Raw genomic sequence first — 23977 nt, 5'->3', positions numbered from 1 at the left:
TAGTTGACCTTCTACCTAAGAATCCCCAGTGTTCACGACAGGGGCTCAGAGTGCGCCTGCTCTGGTTAATGTTCACCTCACACACTGACAACGTCAACGCGCAAAGGTCACCGGAAAAGACCGGAAAAGACTTATTTGTTCCTGAAAGTCACAGAGAAACAAAGCAGTGAGTAGAAGAGGCAGGAGGACAAAAAGGGATTACCATGGTGGCCATCACAGAGTTCCAGAGTAAGTGTTTCTTCTAAAGCTGCTCTCTTCTGAAGTGTTATCATCGAGGTGAATTCACTTTCAGTTTAGTCAGTTCAGGCCTGATCTATGAGCATCACAGAATCACTTCGAGGAGCTGTGTTGAATGAATGAGCAGTGCTGGTATTTTTTAAAAACGTCTAAGAAATGATCTAGAATGTTCCTGATCTTTGCCTAACACCTCAAAAAATCAGTGTGACTGAGGAGCTTTGTATAAAGAAGCTAAAAGGGACTCTTGAGTGCTTACTGCAGTGTAATGGTATGTGTCCACAGGATCCATCATTTCCAACGCTTCCCATTGACTTTCAAAAAACTGCATGTGATTTCTATAAAGTGGGCATGTCTGTAAAGTGGAGAATTTGTGGGTACCCGTAGAACCCATTTCCATTCACATATTTTGAGGTCTGAGGTCAAGGAACCCCTTTGAAAATAGCTATTTCAGTTTTTCCTTGCTAAAATTTAGCATAACTTCGTAGCGCTATTTAGCAATCTTCCCGACAAGCTAGTATGACATGGTTTGTACCAATGGATTCCTTAGGTTTTCTAGTTTCATATGATACCAGGATCTTCACTCTAGCTTGAAAACTACGGCGACCTGTAACAATTATGTCACGACCGTGTGCCCCCATTTTGCAACCAAATAGATTTGTCCCGCCCCAGTTGTTAGCGACCCTGGTGCGTGCCTTTCATATTGAGATTGAACCCGGTCTGACCCTGGTCTGACCGTGGTCTGACCCTGGTCGAGAGGTGGGTCCTGGGTCAGGTTAGGACAGCTCTACAGCCTCTTAAATCCTGGAGAGAACAGGATGACTTTTGTATATTAAGTAAGTTGGGAATTTTTAATATGCTTTAACCTCTAGGGCTAAAATTATAATTGTTTTGCCCATCGAGGACTGGCTTCAACCTCTGTCTATTAACATATCTATCCCCAAATGAAATATCTGCAAATCATTACACTGATATTATTATATAGGCATCTTCTTTTAACTTTTTCTATTGACCAAATGAGCAGAGAGCAGTCTTGCTTTAATTTTTTCTCATCCCCTGTGTATACTTGTCTTCCAGAGATTGGCATTGGTCTGATGGGATTCGCTTTATTTTCATGCTCTTTGGTGTGCTGCTGTATTTTGACTCTGTCCTGCTGGCCTTTGGGAATGTGAGTAATCTTTCATGTCACACACACATCTGCTCAATGCAACATCACACCATCTCCATCACCATCACTGGCTCATATCAACATTCAAAGACAAGACCACCAGTTTACAACCTTACAGTTTATCACATATAGCCATTTAATCTATTATATTATACAAAAAAAGAGTATTGATTATGGCAAGTTTACTCTGCAAAGTAACTACAACTGTCAAATAAATGTAGTACAGTTAAACGTGGAATACTGTATTTCCTTTTGAAATGTAGTGGAGTAACATAAAAATTATATACTGATTTACTGTACTAAAGTTCCTCAAAACTCTACTTAAGAACAGTACTTGAGTAATTACATTTCGCAAATTGATTTAGCTCACAATTAGACAACAGCACTCCAATGAGTGGCTTTTGTGTTTGTATTTGATTGGACTTCAAACTTTTTACCCTTTTATCTTTTTTCAACTGTTTTAACCTATGAGAGTTGATGACCAACCTCTTAACCCTTTAAAAATGGTAGACTCTATGTAGAAAGAAAGGGCTGACAGCAGCAGCTGCAGCAGCAGAAACGCAGCTGGTGTGAACACCCGACGTGTGAATCACGCAGCCACGCGCTCCTGACGTCCCCAGTGTGGATGAGGCATGACAGCATTTCTGCTGCTGCCAGCTCTTTCCTTCTACATAGAGTTTGCCTTTCATAATGGCCATTTCATTTCCTTATTAAGGTAATTTATATTTATTTTAGGCAGAAAAAGGCAAAGAAGTGTGTGCTCATTTGTAAATAATAGTAATAATCCACAATTAAAACCCCGTACTATATACATTCATGGAGCCATGCAAATCACTGCATTTCTTACAACACTGCGGTAAAAATAGGCGAGACCTCGAATCTCTAGAAGAGACACGCTACTCGCGTTGTCAGTGTGGCTGCTCTAACCTGTTAACATGGATGCCTAAATAAAAAACAACCGGTTCTGCAGCCGCCACGCGCTGTTGACATTCCCAGTGTTGCTCGGGGTTTAGTCTTACAAAGAACCGCTGAAGAAGCCTTTCTTCAAAAAAGGGTTCTTTAGAAGCACTAAGGGTAAAACCTTAGCCCTTCAGGAAAAACCCTTTTGGAACTCTTACTACTTTCTACTTTTAGCGTAGGCTGTCGAAATTTATAGGCGACCTTATGCGTCAAAGTACTGAAGCCTTAGGCTGCCTTTTGCATCAGAACAGTGATGCTGATACTGCTACCCAACCGGCAATATATGACGCCTTAGGACAGAGACCAGGCTGGGACAGGACAAATGCATGTTGGATGACAATACAACATTAAAAGGTTGATAATACAGTCACTACCGAAGACAAACCAAAAATTAAAGGTCTCGAAGGTGAATCCCTCAGAGACAGAAGGTATTTCATCCATTCAAAGACACTTGAAAAACATGTTATCTCAAAGACGTCTTCCTACAGTTCAGCAAGAAAGTTAACAGGTTAATAATGAATGCATCACTAACATACATCAACTAACAAAATGCAGAGTTTTGTACAGTTAGGCACTGAAGGCCTTTTGATTAAGTAGGAGGTATTAGTTCAATTGTAGGTTTGGAGAAAGAAGACAAACAGCAAAATAAAACATTATTTATAATGTGATAATGTGTTCAATATCTCCTTTGTTTGCTTGCCTCCGTATAGATTCTGTTTCTGACTGGTTTGACGTTCATCATCGGCTTCAAGAGGACAGCCTACTTCTTCTTCCAAAGACAAAAGTTCCGGGGTTCTCTCTTCTTCCTGGGAGGTGTGTCTCTGGTGCTGTGCCGTTGGCCATTCATTGGAATGCTGGTGGAAAGTTATGGCTTTGTGCTTTTATTCAGGTAAGTGTAGTTAGTGTCGAATGAATCTTTGTCCCAATTTTTTTAAATTTTTTGGACGGTTGATCATGTCAGCTATTTGGTTTCTTGTTGGATGATGCACAGTGGCAGGAAAGAAGTGAATACAACAATAGCGGATTTTACAGTTAACTTTATGTTTGTGGAGATACTAAATGTCTGACTGTGTTATTCCACCAATGTTGCTGGTTTGATTTGGGAACATCATGACCTGAAACATAATTTTGTACAATAACCACCATATGCAGTTACTGAATTATAAGACAATAAAACAATAAAATTAGTACAATAGTTGATAGTTTGTTGAAGCTGTTAATCTCAGAGGTGTTTTGATAGACAAAGTCAGCATACTCAATAATAGGTAGTATCAACTGAGAAATTATTCTTTTTCTGACTTGAAATGTAAAACAATTAATTGAGTGATAAAGTGAACTCAGACAACCATATGTTCTTTTTATAATAAATCAATGTGGGGCTTGAAGGAGAATTTGTGGTCCAAGATAAGTCCAAGATATTTGAACGAATCAACTTTCTCAAGGGATGACCCATCATCAAAATGAATATGCAAATCCAAGTAATATGAACGATTATGTCGCGTACCAAACACCATACTGCAGGACTTCTTTTTATTTAATGCAAGTTTGTTGTTATGAAACCAGTTTTGGACCAAATTAAAATCGAACTGTAAAGAATTCTGGATTTGTAATATATCAGAGTTAGAAATTTAAATAACAGTGTCATCAGCATAAAGATGCAAGACAATTTGAGCATATTCGAGGTAGGTCGTTAATAAAAGATAGAATAAATAAGTGGTCCCAAGATGGAACCTTATGGAACACCATTTATAACAATTAAATAGTCCCACTGAGAACCTTGAATTTTATGTGGTAAATGATCACATTAGATCGTAATTGATGTTTTGCATTTCAAAAAAAAAAAAAAAAAATGAAATGCCATATAAAAAATTGTCAGAAAGGAAGCTATGTTGCAAAAAGAGTTTTCCCATCACACTTTTTTGTTTCCCTCTGTAGGTCCTTCTTCCCCATGGCGTTGGGATTTGTGCTGTCGACCGTGAATATCCCTTTCCTCAGTGCAGTATGTTAATTCTTGGCTCAGTACATTAACACTTCATAGGCTTTTGCATTTGTTTTTATTTGCAATACCTCAGGGATGTCACTACGGGGATTTGACGGATTACTGCTTTTAATGGAATCTGTTTTCTGTTAGTTTCTCCCCAGCAGCTCCTCCATGGTCTGAGCAGAAGAACATGTTGCAGCAGGGAAGAAATGATGGATGCCCTTTGACTGACTGTGACTCACATACTGGGTGTGCAGAGGGGGAGAACTGATGACTACCTGCATGATAACTGAACTGTTGCTCTCATTTATCTTTAGATGACCAGCAAGAATAATTTATTTTTTTTACAATGTACTGTATTTTGTACCATATAAGGTTACAATTAATCACAGTCAAATAAGCTGCTTAAAAGCTACACTAACATAAAGGAGCAATGTGTAGCATTTAGGGGGATCTATTGGCAAAAAAGTATGTTTTCTTTAGTGTATAATAGATGTCCCTAGATGTTACACACTGTAGCCTACCTTTAAAACCTTACAGAATTTAAAAACAATCTTGCAGTTGTACAGGATGTTTTCCATCTAACTTTACAATAACTCACTGTTTTATTTAACCTTGTTAATATCTTGTTGTAGAAAAATAAATGTTCCTATATTGTCTGACAGTTTTACATACTGTATAATATTCCTAGTGGGTGTGTTCATGGGACCATCATTCCACATGTTCCTAAAGCAGATGATTTAATGATAACCAGTAAAAACAATGTTGCATGTTGCATACTCGTTTAGTTTAATACATGTTAATGTTATAATATTCTAAGTAATATTTTTGACAATAATATTCACAAACTCTTACAAAGTTCCTTCACACTCAAGCAGGATCCACAAAAAAAACCTCCCAAGGTTTGTGAAGTGACATCCTATGATACATTTGTGGAACACACATGAAAATGTTTTTTTGACAGTATAATTGACATCATAACAGCAACATTACAACAGTCTCAATGTCTATATCTGTAAAATATGTCACAAACATGAAAAAAATGGAATATTTATTTTTAACTCAACACTTCCTGTTTCAAAGTAAAAGCCTTCTAGCGGTTTTCTGTGGACATAATCTCTTCATTTGTTAACACAAGGCTTTTATTCTGAATTATTATATGGCTGTGTTGAATACTCAATTCTGATTGGTCAATCACAGCGTTCTGCGGTCTGTAATTTCTGTACAACAGACTGTTGCTATGTATAGCAGACCGATGTAGAACCGACTGATGTCAGACGCTGACGGACCGTTATTGTGTCAAAATGTTGATTTCTTCAGTAAGTAGCCATGTAATAAGCGGGATAATGTACAGCTGTCGGGGATTCTTTCACAACAATGACTGGCTCGTTGTACATTATCCCTTACATATTTGCCAGAAAGTATGTGGAAAATGATGTGTGTTGCACGGTTCTATAAATGAATAGGGTACCAGCTTCTAATTGTGGATTATTATTATTATTTACAAATAGGAACACACTTCTTACCTTTTTTTTCTGCCTAAAATAAATTTAAATGGCATTTATAATTAAATAAAATGGCCATTATGAAAGGCAAACTATAAAGATAGGGTTTGGCAGTAGCAGCGCAGCAACAGCAGCAGATGTGTGGACACCACACGCGTGAGAGACGCAGCAGTTCAGCAGCCGTCATGTGGCAGGCAGCGTGGCCCGGGGGTAATTATTTAACTATAGCCTACCGACAGGTGCTATAATTAAAATATGGCTGTTTAGTATCATCAAGTGTTAATCGTGGGAAACAAGAGCAAGACTTCCTTCACAATCCTGTTTTTAAATGTCTGTTGAGATTTTGCTTGTGAAGTTCAAACTCTTCAAGCAAGCTGATGTTTGCTTCGTTGCATAAATACAAATATTAACTTCATGCTGCTGTACATGCTGTTAGCTAGTAAGGTGGCTTAGCTTACTAACTTAAAAAAAAAACTTAAACTTTAACAAATGCAATACCGATGCATGTCAAGTGTCTGAAGCTCTTTCTAACTTCCAAATGCTGCAAAGATGTTCACTCAAAATTTTCGGGAACACAACTTTGTGCACAGCACATGTTGGCTGGTTGAAGGTCCCTGGTAGAAAAACAGAGCCAGGCCTGCTCTACCCGTTTAGAGAGCTTTAAATCTCAATCCAAAAATAATTTCACTCATCATCATCATCATCATCATCATCATCATCATCATCATCATCATCATCATGTTGTTGTTGTCTTCCGCACTAACAACACCCCACAGCTCATTTCTTGATGTAACTACTTAAGTCCATGTTTGGGTTTGATGGTCACGTGAGTGTAGGTGACGTCATCGTCATCGTCATCCTCGCTGCACCCTGAGCTACTCTGAGCAGCGTCCTCACCCTGTTTTTTCACCACTTTGTCTGTGTTTTTCTTGCTCGTGTGTCCCACCTCACTTTTTCTACCCGAACCTGACGCATGGTCACGGGTACGAAGTGGACGCCCACCTTGGCCAAACTGTTCACTGTCCCTTAGCAAAGCATCGACATTCTGAGACCAAACCCCTCCTCCGAGTCGAACCCTGACGTAATCCGTTTCTTCTTGCTTGTCGCTGGAGGACGTCTTCGGGCAAACGGGCAACTCCTCAAACTGGGGAACAAAGTGAAAAAATAGCGATAACAAGGAATCACTGAGCAGAAGTAACACAAACAATGAATACAACTGCTAGGTTAATATGACAAGTGCATATTAAAAGAGTTATAATGAACATGTATACTGATCAAAGGACTGTGTTCTGTATTCTGGCCAGAACTATGAAAATGAAACCCACATGGTAATAAACCATAGTTTCCTTTAAGGCAGCAGTGGGTAGAAATGGAGCAAATATGACTAAAACAAGTTATTTTTATAAAACGGTCGTGAAGTGCATGAGACAGGTGATTTGAAAAAAAATGATCTTCCTCTGTGTCCTCCGGTGCTCCTAATGGCATCTGCAAGACTTCACAGGCCGGAGGAAAACCAGCAGTAAGAGCCGAGCTGGAGGCTGCCGTCTCTGAGCAGCGGTCAATCACTCGCGAACTCCGACCAAACGGTCAAACTAGGCAGCGCTGATCAAATATGAATCAATATTCTGTTACTGTAATGCCTATTTCTCTCCTCAGATGTTTTCAGAAACATCTTGTAGTGCACAGAGCAAACTTTCTCATTTTACAGCTAAACCGTGCACTACAAGATGATTCTGACAACATTTTACGCGAGAAATAGGCATTACAGTAACAGAATATTAATTCATATTTGATCAATGCTGCCTAGTTTCACCATTTGATTGGAGTTTGCGAGTGATTTGCAGCTGCTACCGTTGAATGAAGAGCCAATAGGAACGCTCTCTCTCTGAAATGACCTGTGATTGGTCAAAGTCTTCCGTCACAGGCTAGATTTAAAGCCTGAAAACAGCCATGAGGAGGAGCAGAGGTCTAGTTTTCTCTCAGAACACTTGAATTACAATATGCTGAAAGGTTATTATGGAATTTTTGCCAAATGATGCCAAAAACATTCTGCCTACTGCAGGTTTAAATTCTCTGTCGAACACTTCTGCGCGCAGGGATTAACACCGCCCAAAAAGGAAAAACTGGCAAAATGAATTGTAATTGTCGTCAATAGGAAAATACTGTACATTAATAATTGACAAAACCACCAAGAGTCACAGTACTTACAATTATGTTGCTTTGTATGTGTTAGTAAGAGAATGAATATTGCAAGAAAAATGAAAATAATGTAATGCATTACATTATTTTTGTTTTATAACTCACGTCATCATCCAAGCTACTCGTGGTGTCCTTGTCGTCCCCTATAAAGATAGACAGCAACATTTAACATCATTGGCTCAACTGAGTTATTGTTAAACTGTGTTTCATCCACAACAAAAGTACATCTGTTCATAGTTTGAAATTTGGTCTCAGGAAGAAAGCTCAGCATAAGAGCTCCCATCCTGCCGGTGGCTGAAACTGGAAGGTACTGTATATCCTTACAACTTGTATTTGTCTTTTGGTCAATGTTGACACTAAAGACACTTGAGGACAGTACAAAAAGCTGAAAACACAACATTGACACATTTTTTTGTAGGTGTGGGGTGTGGCAGAATGAACAATCCATTAGATTTTGGTGGCAAGTATATTTTTAAGGATTCCGATCAGCGAGAACATTAAGACCTCTGGGTATAACATTAAGACCTCTGGGTATAACATTAAGACCTCTGGGTGTAACTGATGACGCGTTGATGACGCATGACCCCGCCTCTTTCCTTCAGAGAGAGAGCGGGGGGTTGGGGGAAACAACTTAACACATTAAACTCTGTTAAAATTACAGTCCAGTTCGACCAAAGCACACTTGGTGATTGTTGGAAAGAGTAACGACAACGGTTTAGGTGAGTTTTATTTTGTTTCTGTCCGGTTTGAATGAAGTGTTTTACGATGCTCCGCGACGTACAGCTGATCTCAACATAAACAAAAATACACGTGGATGATGGCGCAAGCTGAACGGAGAGTGGGGGGCGCAGGTCTGCACTCTCCGAGTGCCATTCTAGTTTTACACTGACAACGCACACCTCACATTAGCCACTTCATGCACTCTCATACGCTATTGATCTTGACTTTCATACCTCTAACTAAGCACTGTTCCTATGGTGGCAAGTTTACATAGTAACACTTTACAATAAGGGACACACAATTCTGAAAATGAGGAACAAATGATTAAACGTTAGTGAACCTTTAGTTAATGAGTAACTCAAATTGTATAGAGTAGCTAATGATTAGTTAATGATTAGTTAATTGGGAAACGAGTGAGGAACGAATCAGAAACGACTTAATAATTCATGAATCTTTAAAAAGTGCTTCCCTAATAATTCCCAATGGAGGTCTATATAATATATAAAGATGAGTTAATCAAGAACAGACTGGGAGATCCTATATTAATGAATCATTGGGTAATGATCAGTTCATGAATATCTATGAATTGATCACACTGACCAATTTCGTGATGAGTCGTTCCTGATTAACTCTGAACCTGCTGCTGAGTGCCGACTCATTAATAACTGATTACTTAAACATTAGTTAAATATATATATATATATATTATATATACATGCAAAGACTAGCTAGACCTGCCACAGTTTCATAATGAACCGAAAATATTTTTACACTTCTCAATGGATGGGGTCTGCGCAGTCCGCCTGGGGGATTCAACGCGGTGGGTCAGGGAGGACGATCCCCCTCGTTGGACCTCTTCCCGGTGCTGGCTCGCCCTCGCTGGGCTCATTTCCCCCGGTGCGCATCGACTGGCTCTTTAGGTGGGCTTTGAAAGGCCCGGGGTGAAGGTACGTGTCCACAGGGGCGTTCTTGGATGTGAGGGGTTGAGGCGCTCGCCAGTATTAGACATTTGATAGACTGCTGCTTGGCACATGATATGATGAACAATTTCACTCATGGGTTGTCTGCTCGTGGTCCAACATGGCATTTTAAGCCATGCAGTTGCATCAGTCTTCATTTTAGATCGACAACGGCTAGTTTACAAGTTCTTCGGGATTGGCGTAAAGTAGCCTCGACCTCAACTTTATGCAAATGAGGAGCCAACGTGATAGTATGTCTCTCGAAATGTAACGCTGCGCTACCAGAATGCATTGCACGGCTGCTTACATAGACTACGAATGGGAAGCTTGGAAAGGACAGATCCTGTGGATCCATGAAGGTGGCTCGCAGCTCTGACCGTGAGCTTTACAGGACCCCTCGACCCGGACCTCGCCGAGGACCTCAGTACTTGCTGTGTCCTCCCTCCGGGGACTGTCAACCGGGGCGGACTGTCCTGCATCAGGATCTGCGGCAATGTTGGCAACCCACCCAACCCGTCTTGAAGCCCGGAGCCCGTCTCATTTACCACGCTTTGTGGGTGTGACTTTTCGCCGTGTCATCACCATTCATATCTATGCAATGTGTTTATGATCAAATTGGTTTCCGAGGGAACAAACTCGTTAACAAGAGCACAAAGTTCTTCCTAGATCCAGCCTGTTCATTTTGCTCTCAAAGTGCACCTGATTTATGCATTTAACTTTATAATGTACAACATTTTTTTTCTGTTTTTCCTTTCTTCACTGAAAGCATGCTGCTCCTTAGGGAACAGCAGAGTTGTTGACAATTCTCTGTGGGTTCATCACTACAATACAAACAGTCATCTCATCCACTGTTAATAAACATTATATTGAATAGTATGGCTTTAATAGTTTGCTACATTGTGGTCAGAGGTGAGAAATCATCCATACCTTTACCTTGTTTATCGGGTGGGGGCACTTGCTGTCGATTATTACTGTAGTAGTTGGCCACTGAGTTGGCGTACATGTTTGCATGAATGTCAACTGCTGACAACGGCGTTCTCCTCGCAAACAACCTCTCCCTGAGTTTTTGACCTAAAACGTAAGACTGTAGTTAGTTCTTATTTATTTGTAGCAAATATGACATAAACAAAGTAAGAAATATGTAATGTGCAATAGAGCAACAAACTGTTATCAGTAATATTTTTGTCTTTTTGTCAAAAATAATAATAATCATAATACATCAGGGGCTTGTAGGTGTTTTGCTGATTAATGCCATTCTGTTAGCTCAGTGGCTGCTGAGGCACAACAGATCAGACTCAGATGTGTTTGCTGAGAATAATGAGTGGAGAGCTGTACACTCCAAATCTTAATCATTTAAATTACATTACATTTAACATATTCAAGAGCAACATCTCTTTACAGAAACAGTGTCCTTGTTACTCTGGTGATATGTTCTCATTATTAGAATAAGTTCAACATTATCGTCATTGCACAGTACAAATACGGAGACAATGAAATGCAGTTTACTGCTTTTTGCACTTCTGGTTAGATGTTAAACTGCATTTTGCTGTACTTGTGCTTAATAATGTATAAAATAAATATAATATATAAAACAACGAGTAAGGGTAGATGTGAATAAGCTAAGCTATATACAATCTATATACAATATGAACAGTAGTAACTATGAAGTGTATGAACAGTGAGATATGAATACGATATATACGTACAAGCTGTCATGGGGACTTTTTTCAGTAGAACGTAGTTAGTACCTATGAAAACTGTTTCTGGAGACATGGTTTTTGGTAATTTGGGTGGATTAACCCTTTAAACAGTGATGTGATCTGTGAAGTTGCAAAGTGTTTGCAGATGTTGTAGGCTCCTACCGCTGATGTGTATTCTCGTTTTTCTGATAACTTCATAAAAGATCAAAAGGGAAGTTGTTTTTCAAAGTATGATTAAATCATAATCGTGTAATGATTGATCATTTAAAACGTATACCAGTGTGTAGTCAACAGATCGGTTAAACATCAGCACCAGAAAACAACATTAGCTTGATCTTTCAATGTAGATATGATCTAAAAAAATAACATTGTTTGTGTTAGTTTTGTGGAAATACTAAACTATATGATGTGTCAAACATAGCTCAATGCAGAGCAACCTGCTACCTGCTGGATCTATGTATGGATGTATGTAACCCTAACCCTAACCCTAACCCTAACTCTAAACCTTAACCCTTAACCCTAACCCCTAACCCTAAACCCTAACCCGAACTCTAAACCTTAACCCTAAACCCTAACCCTAACCCCTAACCCTAACCGTTAACCCTAACCCCTAACCCTAACCATAACCTTAACCCCTAACCCTTAACCCTAACCCCTAACCCTAACCCTAACCTTAACCCCTAACCCTAACTCTAACCCCTAACCCTTAACCCCAACCCCTAACCCTTAACCCTAACCCCTAACCCTAACTCTAACCCCTAACCCCTAACCCTTACCCTAACCTTAACCACGAACCCCTAACCCTTACCCTAACCTTAACCCCTAACCCCTAACCCTTAACCCTAACCCCTAACCCTAACCCTAACCCTAACTCTAACCCCTAACCCTTACCCTAACCTTAACCCCTAACCCTTAACCCCTAACCCTTACCCTAATCTTAACCTTAACCCCTAACCCCTAACCCTTACCCTAACCTTAACCTTAACCCCTAACCCCTAACCCCTAACCCTAACCTCTAACCCTTAACCCTAACCCCTAACCCTAACCCCTTAACCCTAACCCCTAACCCTAACCATAACTCTAACCCCCACCCCTTAACCCTAACCCCTAACCCTAACCCTTACTCTAACCCTAACACTGGCCCTTTTTAAAGCCAAATCCAACAAACTCAACACAAAGATCATTACTACACCACCGTGCCTCCCCTTTATATCAGGTTGTCTTAATATAATTAAAAGGATGATGCATTGTGGGAAATCCATCATGTAAGAATGTTAATATCAATTAATTCTTATTATTTATTATACATAATAGTGTCTGAATTCTAAATGTATTGACTGGAACATACCCTTGTATCTGGTGACAGTAACACACAACAGGACGATTAAAAGGCACATGAGGGTCACTATTATTATGATGCCTACAGGGTTCTGTGGTTCACTGTTGGATATAGAAGACAGGAATGTTACTGTACCGTCAGAAAGCCTCAAAGTGTATATACAGTATGTAACTTCATGTATAACGTTATATATGTTCAAATAACAAGTAATACAGCCTTGGCGGTGTAGTCCTGGCTGGAGTGGTTGTTCGAGGAGCAGAAGGAGGAGGAGGTACTGTAAAATGGAGAGTGAAACGTGATGTCACTGTACATAGAATGCGTCTTTGTTTGCCATGTTCCTTTAGTGGGGTAGCAAGGGGAGATGAAGCAGTGGGTAAGTTCCACTATATTTCGGCAATGATGTGTCATGTACACGTCGAGGCGGGGGTGTGGAAGGGTGTGTAGCATGTCTGACTTTCATTTCAAGAGTCCACAGTTTATATCCTGTCACAGACTTGTAATAAAATTTGTCAGTTTATTAACTGTAACCAAGATCTGTCCGTTACTTTAACCATGCTGTAATTGCCTTTCAAAAAACAACCATATGAACATTTCCAAAACAATTTGTGCGATGCTATGATAAGGTTTGGATAAGGCACTTGGTTAAGGTCAGGGAGAGATGGTGGTTGTCAGTTTTAAAGTCAGACACACTTCATCCATTACACACAGACATCCTCTCTATGAAATTTCACACTACTTCATCGCTTCCTCCTGAACATTTAATAGCCACATGATCCATAAGAAGCATGTCAGGAAACAATAAGCACAGGTCATCTCAAGTGTTTGGACGAACGACCAATGCTTTTGTTTTGTTTTTTCTGGTGAGGACAATCTTATCTTATTGACTTTTAAAATTCAAAATTTTGATTTTGTTCTTTTTCAATTGAACCCTGACATACATCTTTTGGACAAATGTTTAATTGTTTAATTATTCCATCATGTACTCATTAGAAAATAAAAATATGAATATTGGATATTTATATTGTTACTTCAACGCCTATTGACTCATAGAGTCACAGTTGTTTTCCGAGACAATTATTAATGAAATTATAATGTTTTCAACTTGAATTTTGTCAGCTATCAAAATCTTAACAACAATGTAACAAAAATAACACATCTGCTATTCGTTTAAAAAAAATAAATAAACATAAAATCTGCATGTAAATATTGTACATACCGATGACATCGATTTCAACATCATAGAAATATCCCCTGCCGGACAGGCAGCGATATTTTGTTCCAGCGTCGCTTGGCGTGACACATATTTGTAATGTGGCTGAGTTTGTTGTTTCTTTTACATTATCTGTCACAGGCACACACTGAGGGTAACTCACTTTACACCACTTTGGTGGAGGTTGGTAAAAATAGTCATCGTGCCTCTCTCTGCCCCAATTGTGCCTGTCATATTCATACCTGTCAGGATTATAACAAATGAGATTAAGCTGACTGTAAATGTTTACCCGCACTTTCTTGTTGTTTCGATTATAAGACAACAGCACCTCTACAGTAGGATTTTTGTAGGGAGGTTTCAAATAAACGTTGGATGGTACAGAGCTGCCTACCGTCTTTGCCACACACTCGAAAGATTTAATTTTTGAGCAAGCCACATAGTCAAGAGTCAATACTAGGGCAGACTGGAATCTATCATCTACACTCCTCACTGTCTCATCACACTCTTTACCGTCACATAGCCAAGATTTCGAGAATTCTCGCAAGTCCTGGGAATACTGGCATTTGATCTGAAAGGGCTTATCTGGCCTCGACTCGACCTGAACGGGACTGATCTGCAAAAAATGTGGCTCGTCTTTAACCTGGAGCTCCACTACACAGGCCTTTGTCTGATTTATAGTAAAATGTGTGAATCTGTAGAATCCCGTATCGTTGAGCGTTAGCTGACGTTTCTCCAGGGAGAATGAGCCGGTACTGTCCATGTTGAAATCCCCTCTGGTTTTATTGTCAGGACCCATGACCGTGTCTGGCTGACAGAGGTTTGCACTGGATAAGCGGCACCAGTGTTTCTCTGAGGCAGCCATGATGTCCAGTTCGCTGCCACATGACATGACCATGGTTTGATTCACAGTGCCAATCACAACAGTCGGGTCTTGATGATCTGATGAAATCAAAAGAAAAACAATTAGCGGGCTCTGAGCACAGTTTGACTGATGAAATCCATTTCATAACTTTTACTTCTCTCTCACCAATGTGTGCGAACGTCAATGATAAGTGCAGTTTTCTGTACATGTGATCAGTATAAGAGCGGGTGTGACAGGCAAGAATAATGCAAGAATAATTAATCTTTCAGGCATAATTCATTTATTTAGAGAAAAGCTAATTTCTTTGTTGTCTCAGTTATTAATGTATCATTTTCAGGACATGTCATTTAATTGGATGTAAATATGCATAAAAACTGGTCACTGTACAGACTATGCAGCACATATGCAGTGAACCAGAAAGAGGAATAATGCAGATAGGTGATGCAGATCCTTGTGTGTGTGGGTTGATTTTGCGTTGATCTGTTGGTAATGCCTTGGGGTTCCAGTAGGGGGATCGCGCTCCTCTTCCTCACTCAATACAGAGACGAGTGAAGGGAAGAGCTGCGTGTGTGATTCATTCATCCTTCTCTCTCACTATTTCCCCTGTTTAAGGTAAAGTACGTCCACAAAGCACTATAACGTTGTAAACACATGTTGTTAAGAATTCGTTATACGTTGTTGTTGTTCATTATAGAGGAAAAGTGCACATTTTGTACTCTGTATGGTGTTTGAAAGTTTCTAGCTAACGCTGTTGCTATGTAAGCTAGCTGTCGGATGCATCGTGGTCCCGTCGTAGATTCCGTCTGTTTACTTTGTCGTCGGCATTTAAGCTAGGTTGTTACATTCATATATGTGTATGCAGTTGTTGATTTTATAACAGTTAAAGGTAAATTCATGTGTCCAGTGAGCTAAAAAGTTTAAATACATTTCATAAGAGAGACTTCATGCTGTATTTGAATTAAGAACATTTAGAAACAGTTAAAAAGATCATTTAAATGGTTTAGAGAAAGTTAAAAATGGAATTAAGCCATGATTACTGTGGTCCAGAAACTGAGTTCAGATGTTTAAATGTATGAGTTTTGTTTACATTGCATTACATTTCAAATGTAACTCAATACAGAGACAAATGAAGGGAAGAGCTGCGTGTGTGATTCATTCATCCTTCTCTCACTATTTCCCCTGTTTAAGGGGCACAACACGGGCGAGTATGGGAAAAAGTGATTTCCACAGGCTAATTCATGAATACAACAGCAGTATTCTGTATGAGAATCAATGTAGTTGAGGGCTTGAATTCACAAAAATTACAGCATTTTACATTAGTGGTAGAAAGAAAGAAGATCTGTAATTTATTTTGAGGCATTTGATTGTTTTCAAGTTTTTACGAGTTTATTCACATTACAAATTTTGAAAATATAGATGAGAGTGAAGCAACGATTCTTGCAAAAAGATTGAGCGCTCTAGGACCTAATAATAGTTTTTGACACATTTTTAAGGTTTTAAAGTGGCAGTAGGCAGTATATTTTTGGCATCATTGGGCAAAAATTATATAATAACCTTTTTAGCATATTGTAATTCAAGTGTTCTGAGAGAAAACTAGATTTCTGCTCCTCCTCATGGCTCTGTTTTCAGGCTTTAAAAAATCTAGCCCGTGACGGAAGACTTTGACCAATCTCAGGTCATTTCAGAGAGAGAGCGTTCCTATTGGCTGTGCTCCGGTCATGTGACCTTTAAGCCATCTCAACCTGATCTCAACATGGCTTCCGGGTCACAAACTTTCTCATTTTCCAGCTAAACCGTGCACTACAAGATGATTCTGAAAACATTTGAGGAGAGAAATAGGCATTAACGTAACATGATATTGATTCATATTTGATCAGCACTGCCTACTTTGACCATTTGGTCGGAGTTCGCGAGTGATTGACAGCTCACGTGGAGTGGATTATTATGTGAATGTACAATGTATAATTGAGTGGGGAAAGATTGTTGTTGCTCAAACATATACTGCTCAGAACATATTGACCGAAATGTTGAAGTTGCTGTTAAAGTGCAACAATGTGATCAATAGACATGTTTTGTGTAGCCTGAAGAGCGGATGACAATATGTAAAAATGTTGACATACTCTGGTGTGCAGATGATCAAAAATTTGAATTGCTATTTAATTTTGATGTCTTTAACAATTAATTACTTTAATACTCCTTGCCGGTTACAATTACATATGATTTATTCATTTATGAATTTAGTTGTAGACATGAATGTCTGACAAATCATTTTACTCGAATTATGTGAATCAGTATTCTTCATTTCAGGGCTTTTTTAAGATTTTAATAGAACTAAGTAATCAATAATGAGGATCACAGCTGCTTGGTGGTTATAGTCACTTTACTACCCTCAAACCAGACACCCGAATGGTAAAAGTTACCAGTATGATTCTGTCAATTCTTTTCTTTTTACTGTTTAGACCAACAACCGCAGTTTGTTAAAGAAGCGCAAGAGGGCGTGTTGCTTCAGGAAGCCTACCATTGAGACAATCCGGGAGGGCCCTTTGAGTTACAGATCTATCAGTTCGAAGGCTCTGAGTGATCAACAACTTCAGTCTTGCAAACTCAATTATCACAAAATACAATCTGTGCTGACAGTGCAAACATACCATTTAACATCGTGATGTAGGACTTACCTTCAAGCACATTTAATCTGTACCTTCTCCCAAGTCTGTTGTAATACTTGTTGGAGCACACATACAGTCCTGAGTTATTGTATTCGAGTCCAGACAACATAAAATAGTTCTCTGAACTGTAGTATTTAAAAAGAATGTACAGTCTTGTCGTATCTATACACCTGTGGCAAATCTGAGGGTATGAAGGGCAGTAGCACTTCTTTAAGTCCTCATTGCTGGAACATACAAGTGTTACAGAAGCATCCTTCGTCACATTGATGGTCAGCTCGGATCCCCGAGTACCTGGAATGACAAGTGACACAGATATTACCGTTGTAGCAACAGATGATGGCCTGAGTTTAAAATTCACCTCCTCTAATGTCCTGCATAGCCTATACAGTATTCCTGCTCTTGTCTTTCATGCCCAACCAACTTTCAACTCTCTATCAACGGCTCAGATAGCGACCGTCTCTCTCCACCGTCTGCTGAGTGCACTGGCTTGTAGCTGATACGCAAAGCATGATGTCTCACATAAAAGCAGCACTTGGAACATTTCCACTCTATACCAGATGCAGGAGGATGACAAGATTACTAACTCTATGTTTACAGGCCGGCGCTTAACAAGATTATTACATCTTTAGCATGCAATAGAGATATTGGTACGATGGGGAATTCAAATTAGTAGGTATGTAGTAGTGGAGTGAGTATCAACAAGTGACAGGAGCCTCACCACCAACAACCAACATCTCCAGCAAATCTTGCGTCCCGTCCCATGTCTTCAAGTGAGCGCTGTCTTTTTGATGGCCAGATTAACCCGTTGCCCCCCACCCCAACTCCCACCCCACCATGTGCATTCTGTATGTACCCTGTTGCCTGCAAGTTCCATTAGGTCTAGTACACACAGCAGACTACACTATACATGGCAGCCTCATGCCCAGAGACAAACTAACACTTGATGGATCATGTTTACTGTGTGTCAACGAGGTTGGGGTAATTTGATGAAACACGTTTCTATTCGGGCAACCCGGTTTCCTGGGAAGGCGTATACATAGTACATCACGTTACACGGACATTCATGTCATGAGAATGCATTTTAGCCTTTTTTGCATGTCATTTGTACGCCACACAAATGTCTGCAGTTAGGTTTAGGCAAGATGCCTGGTTCAGACTACACAATATCAGCCCGATTATAGCCCGACACGGTCGTCGTAGGGTGTCGACTCGGATTGGGAACGATAAATGAGTGTTGTGTGCGATAATCGATCGTTTTATCTCGTGTAGTGTGTCATCGTACCCAACAACCGATGCCGCGACAGAAAGTAGCATGTTTGAACTTTTCTTTTTGTGCTTTCTACGACGTGTTCCGTAACGGCCGTAAATTTGACCGGCTGAGCACAGACACACAGCACACAGCTGTAAACAGAAGCACATGGCTACTAATTATAGAGAATGATGTCATCGGACCTTCCCAGCGCAACTGCTGCCGGACCTCGCGGTATGATATTCAATCTAGGTTGTGTCGGAGTAAAAAAACATCACTGCCATTGCGTCTTTGCGCATGGAGCATCCCTTTGCGCTTTCGCGGCGGTGCCAAGAGAGTGTGTATTGTCGGAACAGGGGACCGACGTGTAGTCCGTCATGTGTTGCGGCCAAGTCACGACAAGAATTTATGACAAGAATTTATGACAAGAATTTATGACTTTCAATTGTTCAATCTGACATAGTGACCATCGTAACCGTCAAAAATATTGTGTAGTCTGATCCAGGCATTAGTTAGGTTTAGGAAAAATATCATGGTTGGACTTAAAATAAGTACACAAACTAAGTAAAATATGTTTAGAAATTAACGTAAAACAACTACAGAAAACATGTCACAAACATCACAAAAAAATATGTGACAATTGTTACGTGACTAACACCACTAACGTAATTTACAATAAAAAGCATCGGTCCGGAACACCGGTTAAAAGTCCGGTGTTTTTGGGCCCATCCACCTCCCCACTTGCCCACAATAAGCAGTCTTTCTTGCTTTTTATACTACGTCATTAACTCTTGCTGTAGTATTTATGCACGGCTGCGTTTACACTGCAGTCAATGCAGGATACGTGGCGTACAAATGACACGCAGAAATCAAGAAGGGAGTTTGAATTATTGCACACTAAATGCCTTGCGTATTATCGTGGCATTCACACACCTTTTTCGTGCGAACGGGCTGATTTAGGAATACAGGTCATGTAATCACCATATCAATAAAGTGGTAAGACTTTATTTTGACACAGGGCCCCTCTATAAGACTTAGTTTAGTGTTTCATGGAAAGGCATGTCCAAGAAATAATAAAAAAAAAATAAAAAAATTGTGACTTGACAGGCCTACACGTTAACTTGACGTTAACCTAACAAAATGTCACAGGTTCATGATCGAGATGAACGACCCCGAGCATATGATTCATGACAATACGATAACGGTCCAAGCATCAGAAAATATCTTGGAGTCCAAACAGAGAGATAATCAAAGACGTGACTGACTGAGCCAATCTCCAAGGCCACATTGAAATGTTCTCACAAGCTAGAAATGTGAAGTTCCCATGTATTACCAATCATCATTTATGTCACTGATCAGCTAGTGTGGTATTGGAGGAGTGTGACAGACTTGCCAAGACAGAGGAATGGGGGGATCAAACTGGCAGTACATGTTCATGGCGTTATATAAGTCCAAAAATATTGCATGAAAGTAATTGGTAACACTTAATTTTACAGGTCCACAAATGTCATGGTAATTAGGTGATAATTAGCAAGTAATCTATTTGAAATTTGTTTGGAATTACTGTAAACTTACCCCCATATTTACCTCAAAATCTATCAAAAATTCCGTTATTATGAAAATTATTTAATAATTATATGCTAAAATAGCATATAATGGTTAAAATAGGGCCCTTTAGGCTTGAGAAGCGGCCGCTCTTCATCGGAGGTGGAAAAAAACAAAACTAATAGAAGACACTTCTGATCAGGCACAAATCTCACCATTGTGTGACTTATTGTCTACACAAATGTAACCTGGTAGCTGATATCATGATTCAGGGAGTTTTTTTAAGACATTTCAAATGAGTTATTTGCAAATTATTATCTATTTATCAGCAGACATGGAAATAAAGCAGATCAATTCAACTAACGTCAGTTAACGTTGTATTCTTTGCCTGGAAATGTATTGAATAAATTATCAGCTATTGGGGAAATAGCGGAATATAAGTATTAAATAATGTTTATAATAAAGTCATTTTAGATATATTTTGAGGTAAATATTGGTGTAATTTGCCAGTAATTGCAAAGACATTTTAAATAGGTTACTTTCTAATCATCACCTAATTACCATGAAATTTGCCGACCTGTAAAATGAAGTGTTACCAAGTAATTTCTTAAAAAGCAACCCCTTACCTCACAAGTGTGGAAACTTGTTCAAGGAGAGAAAATAATGAACACATTAGATTTTTCAATGTACATCAAGCAAATTCTGTGTTTTCAAGATTGAAGATTTCAAAGATTTCAAGATTGCTTTGGCCTTTTTCCCTGTCCTAGGTCGTTTATGCACAGTCATGCATAGAATTAGACGTTTCTTTAAAAACAACAAAAATAACAGCTACCTGTTTATTTTAAATGAAAAACTCAAGCAAAATCAGAATCACTTACCCTCTACAGTAAGAGACAGAAATATGCAGAGTTTCACAAGACAGCCGTTCATTTTCTTATTTTGCAGACCCAGACTCCGTAATGATTAATATTTGTATTAAATTTTTTGTTTGAGTGCGTTTAGTCAAGTATATCTGAGTCTTGAGCTTCTTAAGTCTGATTATTATCTACAGCAACTCAAAAGTGAATGCTTCGTGCTGCTGAGCTAATGGCAAACCGACAGGAAACCAGTCAAACTTGTTGCATGAGTGGAAAGTTGTGGTTTACCAAACAGGATGAAACATGACATTTTAGAGATTAAATACACATGAAGAGATGTTATTTTATCAGGTCTAAAAATATCTCATCAGTACAAATCCTCCAAACTGAACTTGTCATCCGCCTACGTAAATAACACATTAAGGTTTTTTTGATGTGATAACCTTGTCAACAGAATGACATTAATTGTCGATGCCTTCCAAAACTCTTATGAATCAGGGTGCTGTAATTTATCGATACAATGTTCATGTCCTTTTTGTAAAATATTTTGTGAACTATTCAGCATAACTTTTTTTTTTATTTGTGAAGAAATATAATTAATGAAACATTATTTAAAATTTTCTGATATACACGTGATTTTACAGGGCAAATATTTCCATAAGATTTAAATGTTCAGATGAAAACTGTGATACATGTAAATAATCTAATAATTATTCAACCATAGCAAGTTTTGTCTTTAAGCTTTTTGGAGTTAACAAGGTAACACTTTATAATAACGATGATTAATAAATGGTAAAATGAGTAACGAATTACACTTCAGTTAATAGTTATTTTACTGTTAACTAACATTAAAATGATAATTAATCATGTTAATTATTAGTCGAGCTAGAATCTGTTATTTCATCATTAGTTTGTGTAATATGAAATAATTAGTTTATAAATGATATATTGTATCATAGCTGATAGGAGATATTAACAGTTACATTCTGATTACATTAGTAAACTTTTAAAAGTTTATTGTTGCACACATGCACACATTATATATATATATATATATACTATAATAAGTATTTGTTAATTATTACTAAATGATTTGTAGATCTTTAAGAAAGCATTTGTAAAACATCTATAAACATTACACAGACAGGTGGACCAGAAACCAATTATTAACTATTAACAAAGTATTGACTCTGTATCTAAATAATGTTCATAGATGCTTTACAAAGTATTTATTAACCCTTTAACAAGGTATTATAATCACCAGTTGCAATTCTATAATAACCATCCAAATATTGTTTATAGACAGTTTATTAACCAGTTATAAACCATTAACAAAGTGTTACAAATGTCTTGATCATCAATTTAATGTTTAAAGTTGTTTTACAAATCATTTGATAATCATTAGCAAATACTTCATATAGTATATAAAATGTTATATAATGCCTGTAGTATTAAAAGGTTGAAATAACAAAAAATATAGCATTATTAGTAATTAGTAAACATTTAAAATTATCATTTAATTGTTTGTTAACCTTCTGAAACCCAAGCATTGATTTTATTGATGTAAAATTTGTTACTCCATATCAAGATGTCTTTAGCGAGCTTTGGATCAAGAAAATAATGTTGTTGTTTTTTTTAATTTTTGCTTTTTGGAGGATTTTGTGGAATCGTTACAAATTTGCAACAGCAGGTCTCGGTGGTTAAACATTTTAATTTATCACTTTAATTTATTAATTATCCAAGTGTTCACTAAACATCTTTAGAATGAAGGAAAAAAATACTACAGGTCAAATACTGACTTGTTGAAATTGGTTCAAAAGAGAGCGCTGGGGTGAGTCAGTGGGAGACAGTCATGTTGTTTGAACTTGGAAAGTGGTATGTCTTACAGTATTAATATTTTCCTGTCCAAAATATTGCTATGATACAGTTTAAGAGGGTGTTGGGATATGTAGCGTTCGTCGACATTCAGTCAGGGATAGATACTCCTGTACAGTTTCAGACAACCAAAGTATGTTTTGAGGGAAACCCTTTTAAACTGTTTTAAACACGTGATTATGGCGTTATTTTAAACAAAACCAAATGAACATGCAAAAAAACTACTGGGTTTGGTTTAGTAAAAAAAATAACATAATTGTTTGGCTTAAAATGACTTAAAAACAAAATCAATAGTGGACTTTCTCATTTGTTATATACGTTATTATTCAATAATGTTTTTTTTCAGTGTAACTTTCATTCATACGCTTAATATATTACATCGCCTGCTCGGCGCGTCGCTCGTTGTACTACATCACTCGCTGCGGCCTTACAAATATATTTATGATATGTAAAAGACAAATGACAAAATACCTTTCCTTCCAAACATAATTGAGAATGTAATTTAGTTGTATCTGAACATAATTTTCAGGGGACACGGCTGGCTTCAGACGGTTAGCAGTAAAATAACTATTAACTGAAGTTTAATTAACTACCAATTTTACCATTTATTAATGATGGTTATTATAAAGTGTTTTCCCCCAAACCCAATACATATCTCCAAGTACATTTTGTACACTGACGAAATACAGAATGTAGTGATTGCTGATATCGGCCGACACGCACGTCAACATGTGAATTAAGGGGCGTTCTGGCACTTTGTTTTTCCACTTCAAGCACTGAGTGAGATAACATCCAAGGCCACATTGAAACTTTCTCAGAAGCTAGAAATTTGAAGTTCCGATGTATTACCAATCGTGATTTACGTGGCTGATCAGCTAGTGTGGTATCGGAGGAGTGTGACAGAGATATCCATTTTATCCAGTTGTGAAGACAGAGGCATGGAGGGGT

At 38.4% G+C, this 23977-nt stretch overlaps 2 protein-coding genes across 7 annotated transcripts; one reads left to right on the top strand and one right to left on the bottom strand.

Moving 5' to 3' along the window:
• The first annotated feature begins 203 nt into the window (after window positions 1-203).
• golt1a (golgi transport 1A) lies at window positions 204-5236 on the top strand. Its single transcript, XM_037786216.1, is given in 6 exon segments — window positions 204-228; window positions 1312-1338; window positions 1341-1402; window positions 3073-3251; window positions 4298-4361; window positions 4494-5236. Coding segments are annotated over 6 exon segments (387 nt in total). The 3' UTR covers window positions 4524-5236.
• On the bottom strand, window positions 5112-21369 carry LOC119497768. Of its 6 annotated transcripts, none has more exons than XM_037786184.1 (7): window positions 21176-21369; window positions 17513-17794; window positions 13982-14914; window positions 12775-13039; window positions 10654-10797; window positions 8153-8190; window positions 5112-6992 (listed from the first exon to the last, which is right to left on the bottom strand). In XM_037786184.1, the coding sequence occupies exons 3-7, from the start codon at window positions 14003-14005 to the stop codon at window positions 6642-6644; spliced, it is 822 nt and encodes a 273-aa protein (XP_037642112.1). In that variant the 5' UTR covers window positions 14006-14914; window positions 17513-17794; window positions 21176-21369; the 3' UTR covers window positions 5112-6641. The 6 variants fall into 6 exon arrangements, 4 of the variants coding, with proteins under 4 accessions (XP_037642112.1, XP_037642120.1, XP_037642136.1 ...); XM_037786192.1 differs by having other exon boundaries at window positions 10660-10797; XR_005208981.1 differs by having other exon boundaries at window positions 12775-14914.
• Window positions 21370-23977: the final 2608 nt, after the last annotated feature.

Source organism: Sebastes umbrosus, chromosome 1 (genome assembly GCF_015220745.1).
Source record: "Sebastes umbrosus isolate fSebUmb1 chromosome 1, fSebUmb1.pri, whole genome shotgun sequence".
In the NCBI taxonomy this organism is placed as follows: Eukaryota; Metazoa; Chordata; class Actinopteri; order Perciformes; family Sebastidae; genus Sebastes; species Sebastes umbrosus.
This window is presented reverse-complemented; position numbering and strand designations above follow the sequence as displayed.